The sequence below is a fragment of the Sarcophilus harrisii genome, chromosome 2, assembly GCF_902635505.1.
Source record: "Sarcophilus harrisii chromosome 2, mSarHar1.11, whole genome shotgun sequence".
In the NCBI taxonomy this organism is placed as follows: Eukaryota; Metazoa; Chordata; class Mammalia; order Dasyuromorphia; family Dasyuridae; genus Sarcophilus; species Sarcophilus harrisii.
The window spans coordinates 86,697,240-86,722,320 of NC_045427.1; the positions used below are offsets into that span (position 1 = coordinate 86,697,240).

Consider the following 25,081-nt stretch of genomic DNA (forward strand, 5'->3'; position numbering starts at 1 on the left):
TGTATTAGCTAATAAGGAAGGGGCTTGGCTCTCCCCTCCTACTTTCAGTATTAATCTGGAATTACACCAGATAGAATGAAATGTGACACGCATGAGAGAATATGAGCTCCTACAAAAGGGAGTATTTTCCCATGAGGGATATTAGGAGGAAAATGTTAAGCAATTTAGAGCCTATAAAACGATCTTAGTGGCAGCCTGGGGACATTTTCTTAAGTTCAAAGAGGTTGTAAATATAGCAGGTTGAAGAAGGGGGGAAAGGTGGAGCAAAAAGGCATCAGCTGCCTCCAAATTAAGGATAAAATGAGATGATATCTGTAAAGTGCTTTGCAAGTTTTAAAGTGCTATGTAAATATTAGTTATGAAAAAAAGTATTTTAAATCACAGGAAATCAAGGAATGCAGACAATTGGGAAGATTCTGTTTGTACTTTATTCTTTCTTCTATAGCAAACCCTACTAAGTTCATCATTAATTATTCTCAACACAACAGACCTATTTTTATTGATATGGTGTAAAATCAGACACATGACTGAGGAGGAAGAAACCAAAGAGGTAGCTCATCATAGATCAGTGTTGCAAAGAGAAGAAAATAGAAGATGGCATGGGCTGAATCTTTCTACTTATCAGGGATTCTTAAACTTTTTCCACTCACAACTCCTTTTCACTCAAGAAGTTTTTTGCCTGACCATGGGCATATATGTATATAAATAGATATACAAATCAAACATTTACTGATAATAAATCATAATTTAATGATTCCCCACTTTCAGCTACAAGACTCCACGTGGGGTCATGACCCATAGTTTAAGAAGTTGGGACTTAGATGACTGTACTCAGCTCTTAGATGTTTTCCCAAGTTGCTATCCACCAAATTCATTACTCAGTCATTTTTTGTTAAGAATGTAATATATGCCTAAGATTGCAAGTCTTGTGATATAGTTTGGACTTGAAATCAGGAAAACTGGGAGTCATATCAAGTCTCAGACAGTTACAGTCATTTAATCACTCGGGGCTTCTTTGTCCAAAAAATATTGATGGGATTGGGTATGATGGTCCCTTATAGTTATGGATACATAATCCTATGAAGGAAGAAATCTAAGACTCACTCCTTGCCTTCAAAGAGCTTACAGTCAAGTTGGAGAAACAAGAATACGAAACACAAAACCACTGGGAACAAGAAAGGTAATACATTACTACCCAAAGCAAAAACAATGTGCGTGGGATTTGTGTCCAAGGAGTGTAATTTAAAAATCAGTTTTTGGCTTAAATTTATGAACAAGAGTCATCTAGTGGGAAAGGAGGTTATATGCAGAAAAGTATGCCTTGTAGTCGAGAGGAAAGAGGTTGAAGAACAAACTTTGATGGCTGGTTTCCTAATTCCTCAGATCAAAGACTTAAGGACTGCTGTCATTCAGAAAATATTCCTCTAATTTTTGGTAGTGTGATGTCTCCCCAATACCATAAGTTGTATGGGAAATGGCCCACTGAGTGGAAGAAGCAGAATCTAACAAAAGATAAAAGAATTTAAGAATTTGATTCATGCTGATACTAAATTCAGGAAGCCATGAAATCCACTCCCCCCCCTTCTTTTACAGATGGGGAACAGGGGTCTAAGAAGGTTAGAAGGCTTGCTAGTAAGTAGCAAAGGTCAGATTGGAATCCAGGATCTTTGGACTCCAAAGTCAGCCTTCTTTCCACTGTGCCCACTTAGATGATGAGTCCATGTCCGTAGGCTTAAATTCTATGTCTTTGGCTTTTACACATTTGTATGCTTCGTGAGACCAGTGAATGTCAATTTTAACTTAGTATCTTAAGTTTGCAACTAATCTAATGGCTCTGGAGCCCTGAGTTTCAGAGCATTTAAGTATTTTACTCATGGTCAAACATATACAACAAAATAATTATCAAGAAAGATTTGAATCCAAGTCTTTGTAACTCCAAGTCAAGCACCCTATAAAAATAAAACTGAAAAAATGATTTTAAAAATAGTGAAAAGTGTCAAGATCATTGAGGAAACACATTTTTAATATGACCCTTCACAATGAGTGGAACTAGTCTAATAAAGTTTTGCCTAGTAGTGTCAAAGCCCTAGGACTAGGGACAACTTCAGTGGTTATTTCAGAATTAGCCCCTAATTTAAATGCAAACAGTCAATTTTCTTAGCACACCTTTATTGATAGAACAAAAGTAAAAGCTATGGCTTTGAGAGTTGTACTATAAGAAAAGTTGAGTACCACAGAATTTATACTTTTTAATTATGGTGCTGGAGAAGACTTTTGAGAGTCCCTTGGACAGCAAGGAGGTCAAATCACTCAATACTTAAAGAAGTTAATTCATGTATATGTTGAACCTATATCGGATTGCTTTCTGTCTTGGGGAAGAGGGAGGTAAAGTAAGGAGGGAGAAACTTTTGGAACACAGATTTTGCAAAGGTGAATGTTGAAACTATCTTTGCAAGGATTTGGAAAAATAAAATGCTATTTTTAAAAAAGAGTTTAAAAAGAGAAAAAGAAATTAATTCAGACTATTCAATAGAAAGTCAAATACTGAAGCTGAAGCTTAAATACTTCGTTGGCATAATGAAATAGAACTCAATGGAAAATAACCTAACATGGCAGATGATGAGATGGATAAATAGTGTCATGGACACAATGAATATGGGCAGGCTTTGAGAGAGAGTGGAGTATGGAAGGGCCTGTGCTTTTGGGTTCATGGGGTTTTCGGGCATGATTGAACAACAAAATTCATCGTGGAAATTATTTTAATTCCAAAGCAATAGAATCTGAATTCTATTTTCTTATCACATCTCATATGTCCAAGAACAACTGACTTGAGTATTAGAATAGAATTGGAGAACTGAGACTCTATGCTCAATCTCATTTGATTTGGGGAATGTTCTAATCATTGTCACTGTAGCCCTAAGAATTATTTCCTTAGGGTGTTGTGCTATTGCTCTTCCATTCAGAAAAACTTCTTTAATGATACTTTGTTTTTTTTTTAAGGATAAAGAATAATTCAAAAAGTTGTGAACAGTAATTTCAAAAACGATGATATTGTAAAGTAGAATATATTAAATATAAAATATGGAAATATGTTTTTCTGTGTCTTCTCTATTTCTGTCATTTCATTCTCTTTCTCCCATTGTCTTTCTCTTGTATTCCACTGTTACTGTGTCTGTCTCTTTCCCCTTTCCTCCCTATTTGTTTCTCTTACTTCCATCTTCCTTTTTTCTTTCCCTGTTTAGTCTTCTTTTTCAACCCTCCCTTTCCATCCATCCCTTTAATGAAAATAACTTTTTAAATATTTGTAATATCTGTTGAATAAGTCTTGTTGTTCCTCATTGAATTTTCAAAGTAGGTAAGTTGATTGTACCTTTTACATTTATATTCCTTAAAAAGAAAAAGGGCGAGAAATGAAATTATATGGTTGTTTTTTTAACTTATTTGTAGACCTCAGTTGCTTTTTGAAACTCTATAGAGGCAAACTCTTTCCCCAGGATCTGGCATAGCCTACTTCTTAGAAGCATCCTGAAATGCTTGAAATGCCTTTTCTGGACTCCTGCAATCCCCTGTCCCTGTAAATTGGCACCGAGTCATGGACATTAAGGGGAACTACGTGCTGGCAGACAGAGGCAGAGAACCATAGCTTGAAGTTGGGGTTTCCTGGCTTTGTGAACGTTGACAACTCAAATGGTAGCTGATTGTGTATAAGCTCAGTGTGTTTCCCAGTGTTGTTTTTTTTATGGTAGTCTGTTTTTAAAAATGTAAGAAGAAACATTAAATGTTTATTTTAGTTGACAAGATAAATTGTGGCAGCTACTAGTTAACTGTCTGGCAGTTCTGAAGAATAAGCTTGTTTTTCTATTTCAAAACATGTCATTGTACATCTTTCATTAATTAGATAATGGATATTATATTATCAGCATGGTTATTATAAATATTTACTCTGAGAGTTTTCTCTGGACTATACTAACCTTGAAAGAGAATGTTTCAACTCTTCTTGAGGGTAGGGAGGTGTAATGAACTCCTCAGTTCTCCAATTCCTCATTTTTAAGTTTACTAGAGAATGCTATATTTTAATAGGAGATGACTTTTTATTCACCCTAGCAAATGAATGAGTTTGGCAAGTAACCTTGTTTGTGTACTCCACCCCCCCAAAAAAAAATCCTCACCAACCCTCTTTCCAATCACCAATTCAATTACAACTATCCTATTTCCCTAGAAGGATTTTTAAAAAACTTGAAAGAATTTGAATGTATTGTAAAAAATTGGGCAACCAGAGGACCAGCACTGTCCTGTCCCCAGATGCTCCTTCCATTCCCCCTCTAGGAGGGACACTAAGTTAATGACATTGGTGTGGGAGGCCAGAGAGCATGTGTGCAGGCCCCTCTCTGTTCAAAGCCAAGAGAAAGAAACAAATCCTTCTCAGTCCATAGCTGGCAGCTCAGGGAAAGTGAGTCCCTGTACTAAAGTTGGCTGGACCGGAATTTCACTTGAGAAACCTCTTTGCCTCAGCCAAATCAGCTGATGCTAAAGCCTTTCTGACTTAGTTTTGCTGTGGTATAACTTGGCTTGGGCCCCAAGTACCACACAAGAAGAAACTTTACCCTTTCTTTGCCTAGATCTGCTTCTCTAGTAGAAAATTAAAACCTCATTGTGATTATTAGTATGGTAGTAATTGCAGTAGATATGTCATAGCAGTGTAGCAGTTCAAGGAGAACATTTATATAACTTTTTTAAGGTTTGCAAAACACTTGACCAAATATGTCACTAATTTGCTCCTTACAACAACCCTGAGAGGGAGATGCAAATATTATCCCCATTTTGCTGATGAAAAAACAAAGAAATTAAGTGACCTGACCAGACCACATAGGTAGAAGCATCTGAAGTAGAATTCAAGTCAGCCTCTCCCTGCCTGTCCACTGTGCCCCTTAGCTGCCTCTATCAGCAAAAGATGGCATCAAACTACGTGGGTTCGTAAGTGGGTTGGGGTTATGAGAGTTAAAGGAAGACACCAGTGGATAACCAAGAGGACTCTTCCTGCTTCTGTTCTTCCCCACTAGCCTTCAGGAGATGTAATCTCCTCCTGAATCTAATGAATGAATTAGAGAAAAAAAGCAAACGATTCTGGAAAAAGCAAAGGTCATTCTTCCTTCTTTGCTCTATTTGTGGAGATGTATAACATAGAGAAGGTGCAATTTATCTATTCAACCTCTGACACCTACTGACTTTGGAATCCTGATCAAGTGACTTCAGTTCTCCATGCCTGAGGCACTCACCTGTGCTCTGCTGCATTAGAAATGGAATCCTAACTCTGCTTCTCTAAGCAGTTCCAGTACCAAAAAACATTTACAATAGTAATTAAAGAACCACGTTTAAGGCTAAACTGGAAAGTTTAGCTTTTCTTGATCTGTCCTTTTCTTGCCTGCTCATCCTTCAGATATTTAATACTTTCCTAATTTTTTTCCTTCTTTTCCCTATCAAATGCCATTCATTATCCAGGCTAAGGTTCTGGTGACTGATAACCATTTAAGGTATGGACTCCTGGGGGCTTTGTTCTGAAAATGGGATCAAAGCCTCAAGCTAAAGAGATGAAACACTAAAGTAGAATTCCTGGCTTTACTCAGGGAGAAGTATAGAAGTTTAGAAGTCAGCATTATCTATCTAGCCAATGACACAGAAAGCACATTTTGAAAGGTCTATTCTACTTACATATAAGGCCAGCCTGATCTCTGTTACCAATCAGCATCCCCTCCCAAGTATTTGTCCCTCTAAGTATTTACAAGAGTTCCTTGAATAGATATGTTTCCTATCTCATAGGGTGATGTTAGAACATAGTAAGTTGACTTATTTTTGATAGAATGTTGTTAGTTTGATGACCTACCTGGCTAGCACTTGGGTGGGGGAAAGGCAGAGGTTTGGATGGGGAAGAGAATATATGTGTTTGATTTACAGTTGATATGGGACAACCAACCAAAACTAACTATGGCTATCTGGATGTGCTCTCATCTTTGCTAAATCTGTTCATCTTTTTGATTTTCTTTTTCCATATGCATTTGATTTTTAATGAAGAATTACCGAATTGATTGGCTACCATCCTGAAGAGCTGCTCGGACGCTCTGCCTATGAGTTCTACCATGCCTTGGATTCAGAGAGTATGACCAAGAGTCATCAGAATTGTAAGTGACTCCGTTTCTTCCCTAATTTTCCTGGATAGAGGCTGGGTTGGGCCCTGGATAATAAGGTGCACTTGTAGATTTCCCACTAGGGGAACCCTACCCTGTTGGCCCTCCTTCAGGTGACAGATTAGCAAGCCTGAGTTTAATTAATATTAGAACATAACATGATTTAACAATAACATAATCATATGTTCATTGTATAGTGTGGATTCTGCAGGAGAAGCTAAAATGGGTCATTTTTATTGCAAAAAAATGGAAGCATTTTTATATAAACAAAATCAATATAGTTCAAATTAGAAAATAATGATTTAATTGGGTTAAAAAAAAAAGCTTTGCAACAAGTATCTCTAATAAATGCCTGATAGAAAAATATATAAGAAACTATTTCAAATATGTAAGACCACTAGTCATCATCCAGTTAATAAGGCAGTTCTCAGAGAAAAAAAAAATCTAGCTATCAACGGCATATGAAAATATGTCCCAAATTATTTATCCAAAAGATGGAGAAATGGGGCATGGGTTGGAAGTAAAATCAATTTATCAACTTAAACTGAAGCTTTTGTTTTCCCTCCTTGGTCTCACCCATACATCTTTTGACCATTTGTTGGTAAATTGTGACAGATTTTGTTCCCATTTTTGCTTTGTTCAGTAACACAATAAAAAATCTAATCTGAAGATTTGTTCTAGTTTGCATATTACTGTGTGAGAGAGACAGAGGAAGAAATAGAGTACCTTTCTAATGACTGGGGAAGCTCACTATTTAAAATAGACAGATAATTGAAAGCTGTCATTTCCAAATGGATTTGTAATTTATCCCATGTTAACTCTCAAGGGAAGGCTTGGTTACTCTTTGTTATATGGGAACATTATGTGCTCTTGGAAAAAAAAACAGGATCAAGATTAAAGGCAGTAAAAAGCCTGTCTGTGATGTAGCAGGCCCCCTCATCATGCTTGCAATGATGAGCAAGTGATTAGAAAACTGATGTAATTATATTTCAGTGACAGAGCAGGACTGTCTGATCACTAGAAATACAATTAAAACCTTCCACAAATGTACTGTTTAATCAACATTAACAATACTAATCCTGTATCTCTTCCACACAAAGGAAAGTCTGCCTGGGCTAACAATGGACTGGTGGAAGTTTGCTGGAATTATTGTCTACAGCCTAAATTCTGTCAAATCCTAGTTCCCAGAATTAGAATAGAAAGGGAATGATCTGCCCTGTTCATGAATGAGCAAATGCTCCAGCCATCCTTGGGTTTGACCATGGGGCAAGTGTTAAAGTTTTTTGGGGTTTTTTTTTGTAAAAGCAGTGGCAAATTTATCTCTTGGTGATGTATTCTGGCTCTAGTGACAGAGATCTCACTGTACATATGAGTACTGATGAAATTCAGTTTAAATTGAGTATCAGAAATAGCCCAGAAGTAGCAAAAATTCAACAAAGAAAAAGTAAGTTGAGAAAAGGGATGTAGGAAAGGGAAGGGATGATGATCCTTCTCCTCTGCTTAGGCAATCTATCAGGATGTATGTGCTGTTTCCATGTATGTATAAAAGGTGAGGATCAACCTTTTTTAGGACCATTTAATCTGGGCTACCTCCTAATTTGTGTGCATATATTGTCATCACTGTCCCAGCATCATAGTTCTACAGTCTTGTTTACATGTATACCTGTGTATGCATATATGTATGTGTGTATGTGCACTTAGGCAAATATCAGAAACTTCTTCAGTCACACAACAAATAAAGGGCAAAGCCAAGATTCCAATCCAGGTCTCCTCATGTTAAACAATAGGGCTCTTTCCTTTCCATCACACTCACCATGAACCACCCAAAAGGTCATCTACCTGATCTGCCACCGAGGGAGGGTTGTGATATAGAAATACTTAGCAATATTCTAATCCCACAGTTTCTAACTACTCTGTATATAGCCTGTAAGTACCTAATCATTGAAGTGATGCCTCCTCACTAAGTTCCTTGAGAATAAGGACCATTTTTATCTTTTTTTTTTAGCACAGTGCCTGAAATACTTGATAAATACATTTCATATATTGATTGAATTGTAAAATGAGGATGTTGGACCAAGATCCCTTCCACATCTAACATTCTATGCTCTTCCTGTCAGACCATGAGTTCTTCTGGCTCTGTTGCAAACTCTGTCTAGTCCCCTGACGTCTGCTTCTCATTTTTCTTCAGTGTGTACCAAAGGTCAGGTGATCAGTGGCCAATACCGGATGCTCGCCAAGCATGGTGGGTATGTGTGGCTGGAAACTCAAGGGACTGTCATTTACAATACCCGAAATCTTCAACCCCAGTGCATCATCTGTGTTAACTATGTCCTGAGGTGAGTTCTTCTAAAACTCCTCTGAGAGGGGCTGGGAACCTAAAGATGAACCCATAGCATTCTTAAGTCTTGAGAAACTTAGAATACTTAAAACACGTGAAGTTCCACAAAGGGGCAGACCTCTCTCTATCGGGACCTACAAACATTCATGGAGAATTAAAATTGCCTCTTATTAATTTCCCTACCTTCTTTTCCCATCCCCACCTTCTTTTTGTTACAATGTACAATGTCTTTGACACAGGGTGGAAAGGAATGAGAGCTACTTTCTGGGAAAGGGAAGATGGAAATTTGTTAACTAATATTGTTAGTAACTGAGGAGGCAGTACCAGGAAGACATCCTGTCCCCAAAAGCCACTTCTGAAAACCGGATGTCAGACAACTAGAGACTTAAATCTTGTGTATGGACAGTGATAAAAAGCAGCCTTCTCAGTCGGCTTGTGTTTGGACGATGTTATGATTGTAATCACCCCCATGGGTAGTAATAGAGTTGAATTAGACCATTCTTTGAAAAACCCAGATAAACAGGTTCTGTTCTCCCGTTTTCTGCCTGCTGAGAATATCCTGAGGCAGAGCAGTCAGGGGCTCTGGGGTTCTGGGGCAGTGATACACTTGAAAATTTCTTGTTAAGAAAACATATAAAAGGCAGAGTTTGTGGATAAGGGAATTCCTGCAAGCACCACAGATCCCAACCCAGTATAATTTAGTAGACAAGTCTTAGGGAGTCACCTAAGTCTCAGAGAGACTTGCAGATGGCCACACAACAAATGTCCTAAGCAAGATTTAAACCCAAATTTTCCTGATATCCCTCATGCCATGCTGCCTCTGTAAAAAGGGACTTGAAGTCTCTTTTTCATTTTATTAGTGAAATCGAGAAGAATGATGTGGTGTTCTCCATGGACCAGACTGAGTCCCTGTTCAAGCCCCACCTGATGGCCATGAACAGTATCTTTGACACCAAAGTCCCTGTGTCGGAGAAGAGTAACTTCCTATTTACCAAGCTCAAGGAAGAGCCCGAAGAGCTGGCGCAACTGGCGCCTACAGCAGGAGATGCCATCATTTCTCTGGACTTTGGTCAGTACCTCCTACCTGCACAAGAAATCTAGAAGATCTTGAGCAAGGGTAGCTTTCATTCATTTTGCCTTGGCCAACTTAAACATGCTTTTCTCTCTCTCTTTTTTTTTTTAATTGACATTTTTTGTTTTTACATCATGTTAATTTCCTAATGTAGTCTTTCACTCTCCCCCACCCAAAGAACTATCTTTTGTTTAAAAATAAGAATATTTTTTTAAAAGAGAGGAAATAAAGAAGCAGCTTCACAAAGTTAACTGGTATGTCAGTCAAGCTTGATAGTGCTTTGTTTTCTGCTTCCATAGTTCTAAAAAAAGAGAAGGAGGTACACTGTCATAGCTCTTTTTGTCATTGTAACTAAAGTGTTCAATTTTGGTTTCTGACGTTATTCTTTCAGTTTACATTATTGTGCTTTTGTGTATGTTGTTTATTTTCTGATTGTGCTTTCTTTATTTTGCATCAGTTCATATAAATCTTCCTATAGTCTTCATTTCTTATGGTCCAGTCATATTGTACTTTACTCACATACCACCATTTGCTCAGCCATACCCTAATCAATGGATATTTCTCTTGTTATCTGTTTTTTGCTGTTATAAAGAATACTACTCTAAATATTTCAATGCATGTGAGTTGGGGGGATGACAGCTTTTTTTTAACTTGAATCTCTAAGGGCTTTGTATTTAGCACTAGCATCTCTGTTTAAAAATAAAAGTTCATCCTACATTAAGATAGACACTTTGAAGTTTAGGATTAAAAGAACTCATCTATTCTGATACCTTCATTTTATCTTAAGAACACAAATTTAGAGCTAGAGGAACCCTTATCATTGAATCCACATCCTTCTTTTTAGAGATGTGGAAACTGAGGTACAGGGAATTTAAATGATTTGCCCAGGGTCACATTTTTAGTAAGTCTGAGGTGGGATTTGAATTCAGATCTTCCTGATTCCAAGTACAATGCTTTAGCCACTGTGTTATTATTTATATTATCATTTCTATTTGTTCTTTTAAAGAGGGAGACACTAACTATGGTTTCTTGACACTTATGTATAGGAGCGATATCTCCATATAAAGAAATTCTGTAGTAATGGAGAATCTTTCTTACATTCTTTCTTTTTGTCTCCATCTTTCTGTGTGTCTCTGTGACTGTCTCTCTCTTACACACACAACTTAAATTTACAAATTTAAATTCTCATAAAAGAAACCCATGACCAACCCAAGACCTGTCCAAAAAGCTTTTTGCCTCCTTTCTTATGTAGTTTGAATTCCCCCCCCCCCTCCTGTATATATTCATGAGTGAGATGAATTAAGTTAGAGCAAACCTACTCTGACTGCTGTCCCTTATCTCTACAGGAAACCAGAGCTTTGAAGAATCATCTACTTACAACAAAGCCCTCCTGACCCCAAGCCAGCCATGGCCTGGAGACATGAAGAATCACAGTTCCCAGAGTGAGGCCTCATTTACTGTACCCCAGATGGCTCATCCTGGCAGCACTACCCCCAGTGCCAGCAGCAACAGTAGCTGTTCCACGGTAGGAGGCAAATCAAGACAGAAATTATTGGGTAGACTGCAGGTCAACCAAGCACAGTGGGAAGGAAAGATTTAGGTCTCTCCTTATTCCATTATCTTCTTCTTTCCTTTTACAACCTCAGGTTGCTTGTTGAACAATTTAGTTCTGTACAGCATGGACTAATTGATTACTTTTTACAGGGAAGATTATTAATTTTCAGGAAAGAAGTAAGATTAAATAAGACTATCCCTAACTTCATGGAGTTATTATAGTATTATCATATTATCATATCATATTATATTATAGATATTCTAATCTAATAAAAGAAGTAATGTAATATAATATACTAAGTGAATGATGAGTACAAATAAGTTACTTAAGAGGTCTGAAGTGCAAAAGATTATTTTCTAGTTAATGGGAAACCAGGGAGGTCCTTTTATAAGGAGGGCCTGTTTTTTGAGAGAGTTAATGATTTTATCAAAATCATTATCATTAACCTTAGATTTAGAAAGAATTTATCCAGAGGCCCCCATATTGCTCATACTTCATCATAAAAAATTTTAATAAGCTCAATTACTAAGCATGACCTTGTGCTAGGAGTAATTACAGCTGACAGGAATCCTTGTTCTCTCTTTGTTAGGAGATAGGAAATCCAGATAGGAAAAATAAAGACATCTGAACTAATTGGCAACTCCTACTCAAATCTCTGCCTAATTCAACTAGTCTAGACTGAATAATCATCATGTACCTATTCTATGGTAGGACATCTGGGAGAAAAAAGAGAAGTTAGTGACAAAGGCCTTTCCCTTCTCCACTTGCCCCATTACAGTTTCATGGGAGAGACAGAGCTCATGCACATGAAACAATGAGAAAACCATATAAATACTTATAAACCAGACTAGACATATTATAGAAGGTAACATATATAAACAACCAATAAGCCTGCCATTGGGGTTTAGCAACAATTATGGCCCAAGACCCCTTGCCTAATAGGGAGAGAGTATTCAACTGTCTAATAACCCTCTTTTCTATCTTCTTTTACCCTATCTTCCCACAGCCAAGCAGCCCAGGAGATTATTATAGTTCTCTGGATGAAAATCTAAAGATGGAAATGATAGAGAAGCTTTTTGCTATGGATACTGAATCCAAGAATCAATGTAACACCCAGGTGAGTGACCAGAGAGAGAGAAATTCTTACCTTCACTTTTACTGGGGGCTTGTGAATCCTTAATACTCCAAGGTTCTTAAGCAGAGGAATGACTGAATGAAAGTCACTTTCATGACCATCCATTTTGATCAGATCATCTCTTACCTAGGAATTATTATAATTGTCTCCTAAATAGTCTTCCAGTCTCTAGTCTCTCTTTTCCACAGCTAGAGTAATGTAGTTCATGGTCTGACATGTCAACATCGGAGCTTCCTGCTTAAAGACCTGGGAAGGGAAGGGGTCTCTTTGAAGTAGAATACAAACTCCTTATCCTGATATCCAAATCCATTTATAACTTGCGTTTAGCTTGCCTTTCTAGCTTATTTCATATTATTGTCCCTCCTATATTCTACACAGCTCCATTTTGTTCCCTACTGTGGCTCTACTCGATCCTATCTCCATGCATTTGCCAAAGCCTAGAAAACATTCTCATCTACATCCCTACATTTGATATCTCCCTTCTCTTTGTTCAAGTTTAGGTACCAATTTTTCCATGAGGTCTTCCTTGATTCCCACCTCCAGCCAAGAGTTATCTAATCATAGGATTGTGGATTTAGAACTTCCTTAAGGAAGGGAAGGAGAAGGGAATAAACATTTATTTATATAGTAACTACTATGTGACATCCACTATGATTTATTTAATTTTTTATAAATATTATCTTACTTGGTCTTCAAAATAAATATGTGCAATACAGGTTGTAATTATTCTCATTTTACAGTTGAGGAAACTGAGGCCAGCAAAGTTTATTGACTTGCCTAGGATCAGTACAGCTAGTTAAGTCTGTGAAGTAGTATTTTAGGTATTCCTGAAGTATTCCTTACTCTAAGTCCAAATATTCTATCCATTGAGCAACCTAGATACCTCCCTCCTTGAATTTCTTTAATTACTCTGTTTTACCTCCTTATGAAATTAATCATTTTTTCAATGGGCTTCCATTGATGTCATACTAGAATATGTGTTATGTTTTTTTTACCTTTACCTTATCCCTAGCTCTAACATATTTATGTCCATTTAGTAGGTGCCTGTCAGTCAATTAATAGGTATTTATTAAGCACTTGCTGTATACCCAGCACAATGCCAGATTGTGGGAATACAAATACAAGCAGAAAGACAGTCCCTTTGTCATGGAGCTTGAATTCTAATGGAAGAAGAGAAACTAAAAAGCTTGGGTTGGAAAGGGTACCTAAAATGTTTGCTATCAAACTACATTTCAGGAATATCAGAAAAGCAGATTACAGATGATGAAGAGCACCTAGTTTAGGATGGTGGCAATTAGAATTAACCATGATTCCTTTGGATTCTTGCTATCCCTTTTTATTTCTATACAGACGGACTTCAATGAGCTGGACTTGGAGACACTGGCTCCCTACATCCCCATGGATGGGGAAGATTTCCAATTGAGCCCCATCTGCCAAGAGGAACGTCCCCCACTAGAGAATGCTCAGCCCAGCCCCCAGGCCAATTTCAGTACCATGACCAGCATCTTCCAACCCTTGGCCCCAACATCCTCCCATAACCCCTTCATGCTGGACAAGTACCAACATCAGATAGAAAGCAAGAAGTCAGACCTGGACCCCCAGCCAATGTCATTCATATTCTTTGATGGAGGGAGCAAGATGACCCTGCCCCCGTGCTATGGGCCTGCCAGTACCCCCCTCTCTTCCATGGGAGGGAGGTCTAATACCCAGTGGCCACCTGACCCACCGTTAGAGTATGGACCCATAAAGTGGACACTAGCGGATCAATATGCCAAATCTTTGAGATCTCCCTCTGGGCCCCCTCTACCAGCACCCAACATCTCAATGTATAAGAAAAGGTAAAAATGTTCACCTCATTTTTGCTATTTCAAGAAAATTGTTACTGCAAAGAAAATTAAAAATACCAATTAGGAGTAGCTTTATCCACAGATAGAATATGTGGCTACCCTGGTAGGAAAGATTTCAAAATCATTGTGAAAATCATTTGGTCCTTCAAAAGTATCTTTCCCATCTGTTCTGTAATCCCTTCTCTACATTTCTTTTCTTTCTTTCTTTTTTCTTTTGCTGAGGCAATTGGGATTAAGTGACTTGCCCAGGGTCACACAGCTAGGAAGTGTTGTGTCTGAGGCCAGATTCGAACTCAGGTCCTCCTGCCTTCAGGGCGGGTGCTCTATCCACTGTGCCACCTAGCTGTCCCTGCATTTCTATGTCTGAAGTTCCTTTAAACCTTTAGTTCCACAACCTGAGATCATGCTTTAAATGCAAACCTTATAGAGATAGAGGGAATTTAGTAATTCTTATTCATACCAAAACATCAGTAACTGATCTTTTCTGAGAGTAGAGGAGCAGGAGGAAAGATGAGAACATGAGAATCCTACATATCTAATATGATAAATACAGAAAGCATGCCTGAAAGAAAATGAACAAAAACTCATGGAAAGAAGTAGCTGGGTCCCCAGAAGATAAACATTTTGCTTGGGGCCAGCCTGAGCACTAATAACAATTTACATTTGTGGACTAATACAAAATCTTTTTGTTGCTATAGGGAAGTAGACAAAGCATGTCTTTAGTGACCCCAATCTCCACTTTCTGTGCCTTTCTGTGATAGCCTCATATCCAGAGCTCCCCCAAGCAAGTGGGAATTCAAGGTTCCCTGACATCTCTACAAAGTCCAGGTTCTAAAAATCATCTACCACTCCATTATAACTCATTTTCTCAATGGGACTATTCTCACTGCATTGCTGAAATCTCTAAGTTGATCAGATTGTTGCTACAGGGTGAATCACTGATGACTTCCAAGATTTGCATGTCATCTTTATTAATCAAATGAGATATCATGTATACAAATACACTTATGTAGCATTTGTAAATCTTAAAGACATACATATATATGTACATGCACATATATATATAAAACTCATCATTGTCATCATTATTTTCAGAGGCATTTGAGCTTTAAAATGACATTTTAACCCAGTTCTTAGTGGTGAAATTTCAGGCAGAATGAAAAATGAGAAGAATGTCATTGCCAGGAAGCATGAGGGAGGGACTTCCCGCTGAACTCAGATCTTGCCACCTCAGTGACTGACTATTCTTGGGCTGACTGTATGATATGCAGTTAAAGGAACCTTAGAAATGTAAAAGGAAAAGATGGAGAGTAAAGCAGACTCATTTCTTTTATAGTGTTTGTTTTTAATGTCTTACCAAAAGGAATCTGAAGGACCCAGATAAGAAGGGGAAATTATTTAAATAGGTAAAGGCCCATTTTTTCCACTTAAAAGCTTAGTATTTCCATGCTTTTAGTATTATAGAATTATAAATTTTAGATCTAGAGGGACCTTTGAGATACCCTGGTTCATTTCCTCCATTTGACAGATATGTCAACTGAACTGTTCTATCCCTTTTGCCCCTGACAGTTTGGTGAAGGGATTGGGGCCACGAGGCCCAGATAAGATGAATCCAGCGATGATAGCCCTCTCTAACAAACTGAAGATGAAGCGGCAGCTGGAGTATGAAGAACAAAACTTTCAGGACATGAGTGGGGTGAGTTTGCCATAGGTTTGGTCATGGGTGTGTGTGTGTGTGTGTGTGCATGTGAATATGTCTATGCTATATCTATATGTGTGTAAATACACACACATATATATGTATGTATGTATTTGTATCTGTGTCTATGTCTATATTTGTGTATACATCTGTAGCCATCTGTATCTGTGTCTATCTCTGTGTCTGTATCTATTTCTGTGGCTATGCCTGTGTTTAAGTAACTCCTAGAAGAATGAGAAAATGTATTTACTTCATTTTGTTACAGAGGTGGGAGACTTTGGTTGTAGAATGCTTCATGTGATGTTAAATGTGGTCACTGTGTCCATTAATTTGGCTTGACTATTTTTTTCCTACTCTTATAAGGGAAGACATTGCAGAGGGATTAGGAGTAAATGGAACATTTATCCTGAAATGACTGTGAAATAATAGTATTTTATTTTTCCAAATACAAGTCTAGATAGTGTTGTGTTCCAAATTTTTCTCCTTCCTTCCTTTACTTTCCCCCTTCCCAAGACAGCAAGCAACCTGATATAGGTTAAACATGTATAATTCTTATAAATATATTTCCATATTTGTCATGCTGCACAAGAAAAATCTGATCAAGATCAAAACACAAGAAAGGGAAAAAAAACCCAAGCAAACAAATAACAGCCTAGAAAGGTGAATATATTATGTTTTGATCCACACTCAGTCTCCATAGTTCTTTCTCTTTGCACAGAGGACATTTTCCATCCCAAATCTATTAAAATTGTCTTGAATCACCTCATTGCTGAAAAAAAACTAAGTCCATCACAGTTGATCACCACATAATTTTGTTGTTACTGTGTACAGTGTTCTCTTGGTTCTGCTCACTTCACTGAGCATCAGTTCGTGTAAATCTCTCCAGGCCTTTCTGAAATCAGCCTGCTGATTATTTCTTATAGAAAAATAATACTCCATAACATTCATAGACCATAACTTACACAACCATTTCTTACTTGATGGGCATCCACTCAGTTTCCAGTTTCTGGCCACTACAAAAAGGGCTGCCACAAACATTTTTGCACATGTGGGTCCTTTTCCCTTTTTTATGATCTCTTTGGGATACAGGTCCAGAAATGGCACTGCTTGATCAAAGGGTATGCAGTTTGACAGCTCTTTGAGCATAGCTCCAAATTGCTTTCCAGAATGGTTGGATCAGTTCACAACTGCATCAGCAATGCATTAGTGAAGTAAAACCAAAAAAGGAATCAATAAAACTTAGAAGCATAAAGAAAGCTTCTCCTTGCTGGCTTTGTGATTTCTCCTCTCTTGCCCAGCACAGGGTGAGATGTTTAGTAAATTTTTGATTAATAAATACTCTGACAGAGGAAGATCTGGAGCTTTTTAGCTGGTGTCAGTCTCTGCTGAGTTCTTGGTCAGTGATCACATTAGCACCATGGGATAAAGGAGAAAAGGAAGGAAGGAAGTAATACTTGACTTCTCCAATTTGATCTGGGTTGTCTGACAATTACCTGCTGGGTAGAAGAGGAAAAAAAAGAAAGATGGTCTGTGCAATGAATCACATTGCTCTTAACTAAAAGTCTTGCATGTTAGTACACTGCTATCTCTGCATGGGAAGTAGAGACATGTTGCGCCACCCATCCATGACTTTGGTTGCCCTCAGACTTGATGCACTCTTAGCGTAGATCCTAGCGTAGATGGCTAGAATGGTCTTATGGAACTGTTTCAACCCCTATAACTGGCAAACTTTTCTGAGGTGACTTGTTTCTCTTTCCTTGGCTAAAATATGGGTTTTCTGCTTTCTTTGATCCTAAGGGAAATTTGCCTGGCAGTAATTCTCCTCACCTAATGTGGAAAAGGATGAAAAGTCTCAAGGGTGGAAACTGTTCCTTAATGCCAGAGAAATCCTTGAGTCTGAGTGTCCTCAATGGTAAGTAGCCCAGCCTTAAGTCATTCTCAATGTTCTGGTAGAAAGAGAAATAGATAAAACCAGGAGACGACTCTGTTACTGTAGATGCCTGTCTCTGGCACCTTTTTTGATGTTACTTTACTCATCAACCAAATGTAAGGGTTTTTTTTTTTACCTGCCCAGGGCACTATGAGACTCAAAAAAGATCATCTATGTGAAAGGCTTGTGTAATATTAAGAAGTCAAACAAAATGTAATACATTGTCTTTAATCATAGCATTTATGCCTTTTGAAAGCAAGGTAGAACCCATTAAATATTTTGACTTCCTCCTCTATGCTGATTTTCAAAGGGTCTCCTTAACCCAACCAAGCCAAGGGCGACACTCTTAACTTCTGCTATCCTACCCCTCATGATTGTTGTCTGTCTGAGAAATTTGGAATCCTAACCCATAGGTTAGGTCATAAATGGCCATTCCTGGCTCCTCCCTGGTGTAATTTAAAAGCCACAGATGTCAGGTTCAAATCCTGCTTTTTCCAAGTGATCTTGGGACCTTTCATTTAATCTCTAATACACTGACATAATGGATAGAGCACTGGGCTTGGGATCAGGACAACTGGAGTTCAAATCTTGTCTCTGACACACCTACAGGATATATGACCCTGGTCAAGTCACTTAATTTATTAGACTTAGTTCTTTCATCTATAAAATAGGATAATAATACACACTGTTGTAAGAATAAAATGAGGTCATATTTGTGAAGTATTTTGCAAACCTTAAAGTGCTATGATGTGCCAACTGTTATTGTTGTTATTTTATTTCTATTTCTCCTTTGAACTCTGAATCCTATGATTTCATTCCTGCAAAGGGATTCTGAGAATCTTCTTCCCAATCAAGTTTGGGAAGATGAGCTATCTGCTAAAAGACCATTAGAAGGAACCATGGTTTCTACCCCGTTTATTTTGAGGTTTAGTAGATTCCTTTAGAAGTTTCTAAAGAAGGGCAGCCAGGTAGCGCAGTGGATAGAGCACCAGCCATGAAGTCAGGAGAATCTGAGTTCAAATCTGGTCTCAGACACTTAACACTTCCTAGCTATGTAACCCCGGGCATGTCATTTAACCCCAATTGCATCAGCAAAAATAAATAAATAAATAATGACAGTTTCCAAAGTACAGAGAGTACCCAGGAAATCCCCTCCCCTTACTAGACCATAAGGTTTCAATGATCAGTCTAAGAGGAAAAGGTCATCACAATGGGTTAACAACCCCTTTCCCCTCCTCCCAGTCTTGAACAATGTTTACACCTATGTTGATAGCCATACCATACTCATTCTCAAGCACTTTTCTTTCAGATGAGTTTATCCATAATCCAGCTCTGGGCTTGAGCCAGCCATTAAGCCATCTGCCAGCCCCACAACCCCCATCATCTTTGGACCCTGGGGAAAATCCAAAAGCGGCCTATTCTCCCCAGTTTTATACTCCCCACTATCAGGATTACAACCCACCACCACTGGTTCACAAGTTATCAGGTGAGTGTCATTTCATCATTCCATCTCATTATGGGGTTCAATCATAGCAAATCATCATGGTTCAATAAATATTTGTTGAGAAATATTTGTAAAGGCCACTCGGTCTGAAATCATAAGAGATGTAGATTCAAATCCTCACCTTTGAGACCTATGAATGGTCATAGGCAAGTCGCTCTTTAGAGTTTCCTCACATGTAACTTGGAGATGTATTGTTAAGCTCACTGTGCTGTTTGAAGAATCCATTGAGCTAATGGACTTCATAAAGCACATTGCAAGCCTTGCAGTTTTTTCTAAATATCAGCTAATATTTGATTTGTGGACAAATGCAAAAAAGAATATGAAAATAATAACTTAGAAAAACACTACTCATTTTGTTGCCATTGCAAAAAAAAAACCCAAATCTCCCCTTTGGTGTCCAACAATGAGCTGGGCATGCTGGAAATATTTAATAAACATTTCTGAAATGAATAAAAAATGAATAAATATTCTGAATTCTTGCCATAGAGATGGTAGCACTACTTTATAATAAGAGCCTTCTGTGACTTCCTGTGGATGGGGTCTGAGATGTAACTGCTCAAAAAGTTAATGACGTCTGAGATTACATTAAGAGAAGTCCAGTAATAAGACTGGATTTGAACTCAGGACTTCCTGATTTTGGACCCAACTCACTATCCACAAGCAAGAAGAAAGAAAGAAAAATGCATTATGGGCTTGTGTCATAGACATTAGCTCAAATATATTCCCCCAGCCATGTTTGTCTTTTTGTGCCCTGAGAGCAGGCACTCAAAATTTGTCAGATTGCATTTTTGCCCACTCAGAACATCCAACCAGATTCTCTTACCAGGGAGGATGGTTCCCAGGCTGGGCAGCCAGAGGATTGGATTTTCAGGGTCCTAAAGAATAAAAAGGCAATTCTGGAGGATGACTAATGTTAGGGATGTCCAGGGAAGGACTAGAGATTATTGTGCTCCTTTTCCCTGACAGACACCAAGGGAAAGAAGCAAAGCAAAGGGTTCTGCAGTGTACTTCCTCCTTCCCAACCTATCACTTCTCAAAGTGTATGGGTAGAGTCCTACCTTCTCTTGGAAGCCTCCCTGGAGCACAGAGGCCAACAGAACTGAGTTTTCCCTTTTCAGAAGTCCTAGCACTTAGTGTCAAACTCAACCAAAAATAGAGGACCTATAAAAAAAATTTAAAAGTAAAAAATAAAACCCATGTGCTCCACCACACATAAAGATCCCTGGAAGCCACATACTGACTTAGAAAAACATATTAAAATTATCTATGTGCTATGGTACTTTTATTTATTTTGTGAAATCTTTCCAATTATATTATAATTTCTATTTTAATCAGTTTCCTGCAGCACTCGGGAGTTTTTCCAACTTGTTTGACCTGGTCTGGACCACATAATTTTTTTTAGCTTTTATTCACATCATATCTTAGACCTATTTCTGTTTCCTATGTTAGTTTTCTCTTTATTTCTGCCCCTGGGATAAGGCTGGGCAGCCAGCAAGCTCTTTTCAGCTGGGGGGGAGGGGGAGGAGGGAAGTGGGTTGCAAAAAGACACTCTGACATCAAGAAAAGAAGAAGTTTCCACCCTGGAGAGTCTGGTCTGAACCAATGAGATCCAGAAAACAAGGGGACCACAAGTCCCCAGGGATGAGTGAGAGATGAGGGTCTGTGCTTTGGCTCAGGTTGATTCCTTCAGAGTTGGAGACTATGATGGCTGGGGATGGAGGGAGGAAACATACCATTCCCTCCCAGGTGGCTCCACCCTAATTACAACTCTGAAAGCAGGCACCTAATACTTGTTGAATCATATTTTTTACCATTCAAAAATTAATACAATCAACCAGACTCTTTTTATCAAAGGTGTTTGATTTCTTTTTTTTTTTTTTCAGGCATGACAAGCCGGCTTCTTGGTCCTTCGTTTGAACCTTATTTGCTGCCTGAATTGACCAGATATGACTGTGAGGTTAATGTCCCTGTCCCTGGCAGCTCCACGCTCCTGCAAGGGAGTGAACTGCTCAGAGCCCTGGACCAGGCCACTTGAACCAGGGCCAGTCGGTAGCAACCCCTCCCTCGGCCAACACTCTTTCAACAGCGTCAGTTTCTATTTTTGCAACTAGATGATATTTCTAACACCAAAACACTTTCTACAAGATGTTCTTAACATGTCGAATTTGTCTACGTCACCAAACAGTGGCCTTTCTGAATTTACTCACTTTATTATCCATGTTTAAAAGAGAAATATGTTTCAGCTACTGTATTTTTCCTCTCTCAATGAAAATGTTTAAAAAGTTTATATGATCTTACTTTCTTGAATCCTGTTATTTCTAATTTATAGTCACCATGGATTTTTCTGCAATATCTATACTAACGAGCTGTGGTGTGTGTTTGTGCCTTTGTAGAGAAAACACTTTGGCTCCATTTTATTGCAAAGAATTATTTTGTATTGTTGTTGCCAAAGATAAATGAATCAAAAACGAGTCTGCTTCCAAACTGTGGTTCATGATTCCCTCGGCCCCCTGTTCTCTGTTCTCTCCTCCCTGGCACTAATGATCATATTGTAAATGTAATGTCTTTTTTTTTTTTCAAGCTGACTATTCTCATTATGATACCGTCTGTCAGAAACAGAAATGTGAAGAGTGAGCTGCAATGTTTGTGGTTATCTGTGAAAGTGGCACATTGTAGGTTTTCCTAAATCGTGTGGTGTTTTGTTTTGGGGGGCTTTTTCCATTTGGTGGGTTGGTGTTTTTATTATTGTTATTGTTATTATTATTATTATTATACAAAAGCATACCTGAGGTTTGTATTTTTTTTTAAGAAAATTGATATCTGGGTTAAGTGTTTATCATATATATTGGTACTTTGTTATATCTAAAAACTTCAAAACTGAAATGGAGTCCTGCTCAGAGATCACTTTAAGAGCTTTTTTTTTTTTAAGCTGTTAATTTTGTTTGTCCCGGTGTTGCTGATATTGCAGGATTGTACATATCTTTCCCATAGGCTGGCACTAACATTGCTTGCTAATTGTCTTTCCTCCACTGTTAGCTCTTTGTGTCATATCTGCTGCAGGCCTAATAGGCAGTCAAAAGTCAGCAGAATCAATACACTGATGCATTAAAAGACATATTTCCCTTATATTCTAAGTATGTATTATGTATGCATTATTATTATTATTATTGTTATTGCTGGGCCTGATGTCATGGGGTGAGGGGTGGGGAGAGGGCTGGAGAAAGCTGAGGGTGGGAGGGAAATAATACAACTTTTCTTAATCTGGGGTTTTGTTGTTGCTGTTGATGTTGATAGCCCTTCAAGTTCCTGGAGTGATGTGATTCTATTGGCATTCCACTTGAGATATTAGGATGCTTTCAGGACTGCCATTAAAAATAGCTTTTGATATGAATTAAAGAAAGGAAACAAGATTCAGAAACAAGATTTGATATAGAGAGCACAGAAGCAAGATTCAGAAACGAGGTTTGCTGTATAGAGTGGGCCAGCCTCTCAGAGTGACACCTTTGCATGGGCACAACAGAGCTAAGGGGCTGAGTACCCAGGAAGGAGTTGGAGTCCATCATAGCCCCCAAAGCCTCCGCAATCTGTGGTCAGACTAAGCTGGAAGGGAAAGCGAAGGGCAACCCCATACCCAGGTAGGGAGAGGCAAGCTGAAATTCCTGCTGGTTTCCTGCCTGGAACTGCCCACTCACTGGTGACCAGCCTGCCTGGCAGCTTCCAAGCCAGATTCTCTATGTTCTCTTCGCTAACTTGCACTGACTTGCTCAGAAAGGGAAGCACTGTAACTGAGTGTTCCAGGAACACTCTAATTCACTGTATATGGGGAGCTTACTTTTTTTTGGTTTGAATACACTGAGCATTTAGAACCTTTTCTGTCATGATGGGCGCATTGAAATAAACTATTAAAAACAAACCCAAGTATGAAAAAAAATTCAGAACAGGCCATGATTTGGTGAGCCTGGAAAGACTCGTCCAAGATTTTTAAAAAAACATAATAACTTTAAAGAGGAATCTAAGTGCAAAATGAATTAATTTCTCTAGCATCCATGTTGGATGAGTAGCGCTTTGGGCAGAGCAGCTTTGACAAACCTGCATAGTATGTGAGTACTTGAAGGGTTATTGACACATAAACTCTTGTTTTATTTCTATCTCTGTTGCTTCCTCATTAAAGGGCATTTTTTTACCCTTGCAATTTTACTAAAAACACTCTGAAAAAGATTCTAAACTTCATATTAACCTGACCTGTTGGCATAGTGACTTCATAAACTATCATGATGACTTCTTACTGATGATATTATAAGTGTATGGGAACTTTAACTTTATAAGGAACTGTATTTTGCCACTGACACCTTATTAAAGTATACTGATCCTACCATTGTGGGTGGCTCTTGCTTACTATGGATCTATCCTTGTAAAATGAAGTATTTATTAAATTATTTCTAGAAAATTAAGGTTTGCATTGATTCAACAAATTCAATTCAACAAATATCTATTAAGCATCTGCTGTGTACAAGATGCTGTCCAAGAAACTGCATACCCAAAGATAATGAAGTTCAGTCTTTAAGAAGCTTAAGATGTTTTACTGAGGGTCAATAATGTGTAGAATGTGTGTTAATAAGTACCATATATACATGAAACAGTGCAAAGTAAATTCAAAAGGGAGAGAATGATAATGACTGAACAGTTCAGATTCCACAAATTTAATTCAACAAACATTTATCAAGCTGTCTACAAGATGCTGTCCTAGAAACTGCATACACAAAGATAATGAATGAATTTCATTCCTCAAAGAGCTTAAGATGTTTTATTGAGTAAGTAAGTACCAGTATATATAAAGCAGTGCAAAGTAAGTTCAAAAGGGAGAGAGTGATCATGACTGAACAGATCAGGAAAAGCCTTCAAAAAAATAAAATAAAATAAAAATAAAATGAAATAAGCTAGGGACCTAGCAGGGAGAGGTGAGGAGAGGATTGTCCCTTTAAAGACAAAGTATTCACCAGCTAGTTAGTTGGCAGTAGCCTTCTCACGGAAGGCTGAAAGTAAAGCCTTCGGTACTTAGAAAATATTCCAATGATCACATCTTTTTGAAGTCTCTCTCCCACCAGGAAGATCACAACCCCCAGCTTGTAGAATCTGTCAGAGTTTGTCCTCTGCGGGCATGGGCTTCAAGAACACTGGATCATCTTCAGCAAAGAATGAAGCATGAGAGAAAGACTTAGTGGAGGATTTGAGTCTTCCAGTGATCTAAAACAATGATTCCCTACCCCCAAAATTTCATGTATTCAGGCAATCAATTCAAGTTAATTCCACAAGCATTTTGTTAAGTGCCTTCTATTACCCATTCTAGCAAATAGACAATATTAATATGTGAAATAATGTAATGAATAATCTCTTTGAATCTGTTTTTTTCATCTGAAAGAAAGAAAGGACTTGGACTAGATCCTTTTAGTTTAACTTTCTATAATTTTATATAATCAAATGATCCTTAAGAATTAGGACTTATTAAAAAAAATTTTTTTGTAACCCCCACCATGTAAAACAGTGCCTTACATATAGTAACCACTTAGTCTTTGTTGAATTGAATTGATTTGCTGTTTGTTACAAACAGTGTGTTTGTGTTACAAACACTAAATGTTATGAAAATTCAGAAAAGTCCAATTGGAGTGATTTGGAATATTTTGTGAAGAAGGGATTTGAGGTGTGCCCTAAAGGATGAGTAGGATTTGGATAAATGGGAAAGAGAAAAGAGGACATAAACATGAGAATAAATATGGTGTGAGAGAGGGGCAGTGAAAAACTGATCTGGTTAGAATGAAAAG

The 25,081-nt window shown here is 38.0% G+C and overlaps 1 protein-coding gene across 1 annotated transcript in view; it reads left to right on the forward strand.

Annotated features, from left to right (window-relative positions):
- Nucleotides 1-23,635, forward strand: part of EPAS1 (endothelial PAS domain protein 1) — a 104,104-nt gene extending 80,469 nt beyond the window's left edge. Inside the window, exons 7-16 of the mRNA XM_003758302.4 lie at nucleotides 6,070-6,176; nucleotides 8,371-8,518; nucleotides 9,381-9,589; nucleotides 10,939-11,117; nucleotides 12,154-12,264; nucleotides 13,633-14,120; nucleotides 15,699-15,825; nucleotides 17,626-17,740; nucleotides 19,068-19,244; nucleotides 21,146-23,635. Coding sequence (XP_003758350.1) covers nucleotides 6,070-6,176; nucleotides 8,371-8,518; nucleotides 9,381-9,589; nucleotides 10,939-11,117; nucleotides 12,154-12,264; nucleotides 13,633-14,120; nucleotides 15,699-15,825; nucleotides 17,626-17,740; nucleotides 19,068-19,244; nucleotides 21,146-21,297 — 1,813 coding nt within the window. The 3' untranslated portion in view covers nucleotides 21,298-23,635. The remainder of the gene's footprint in view (nucleotides 1-6,069; nucleotides 6,177-8,370; nucleotides 8,519-9,380; nucleotides 9,590-10,938; nucleotides 11,118-12,153; nucleotides 12,265-13,632; nucleotides 14,121-15,698; nucleotides 15,826-17,625; nucleotides 17,741-19,067; nucleotides 19,245-21,145) is intronic.
- The last annotated feature ends 1,446 nt before the right edge of the window (nucleotides 23,636-25,081 follow it).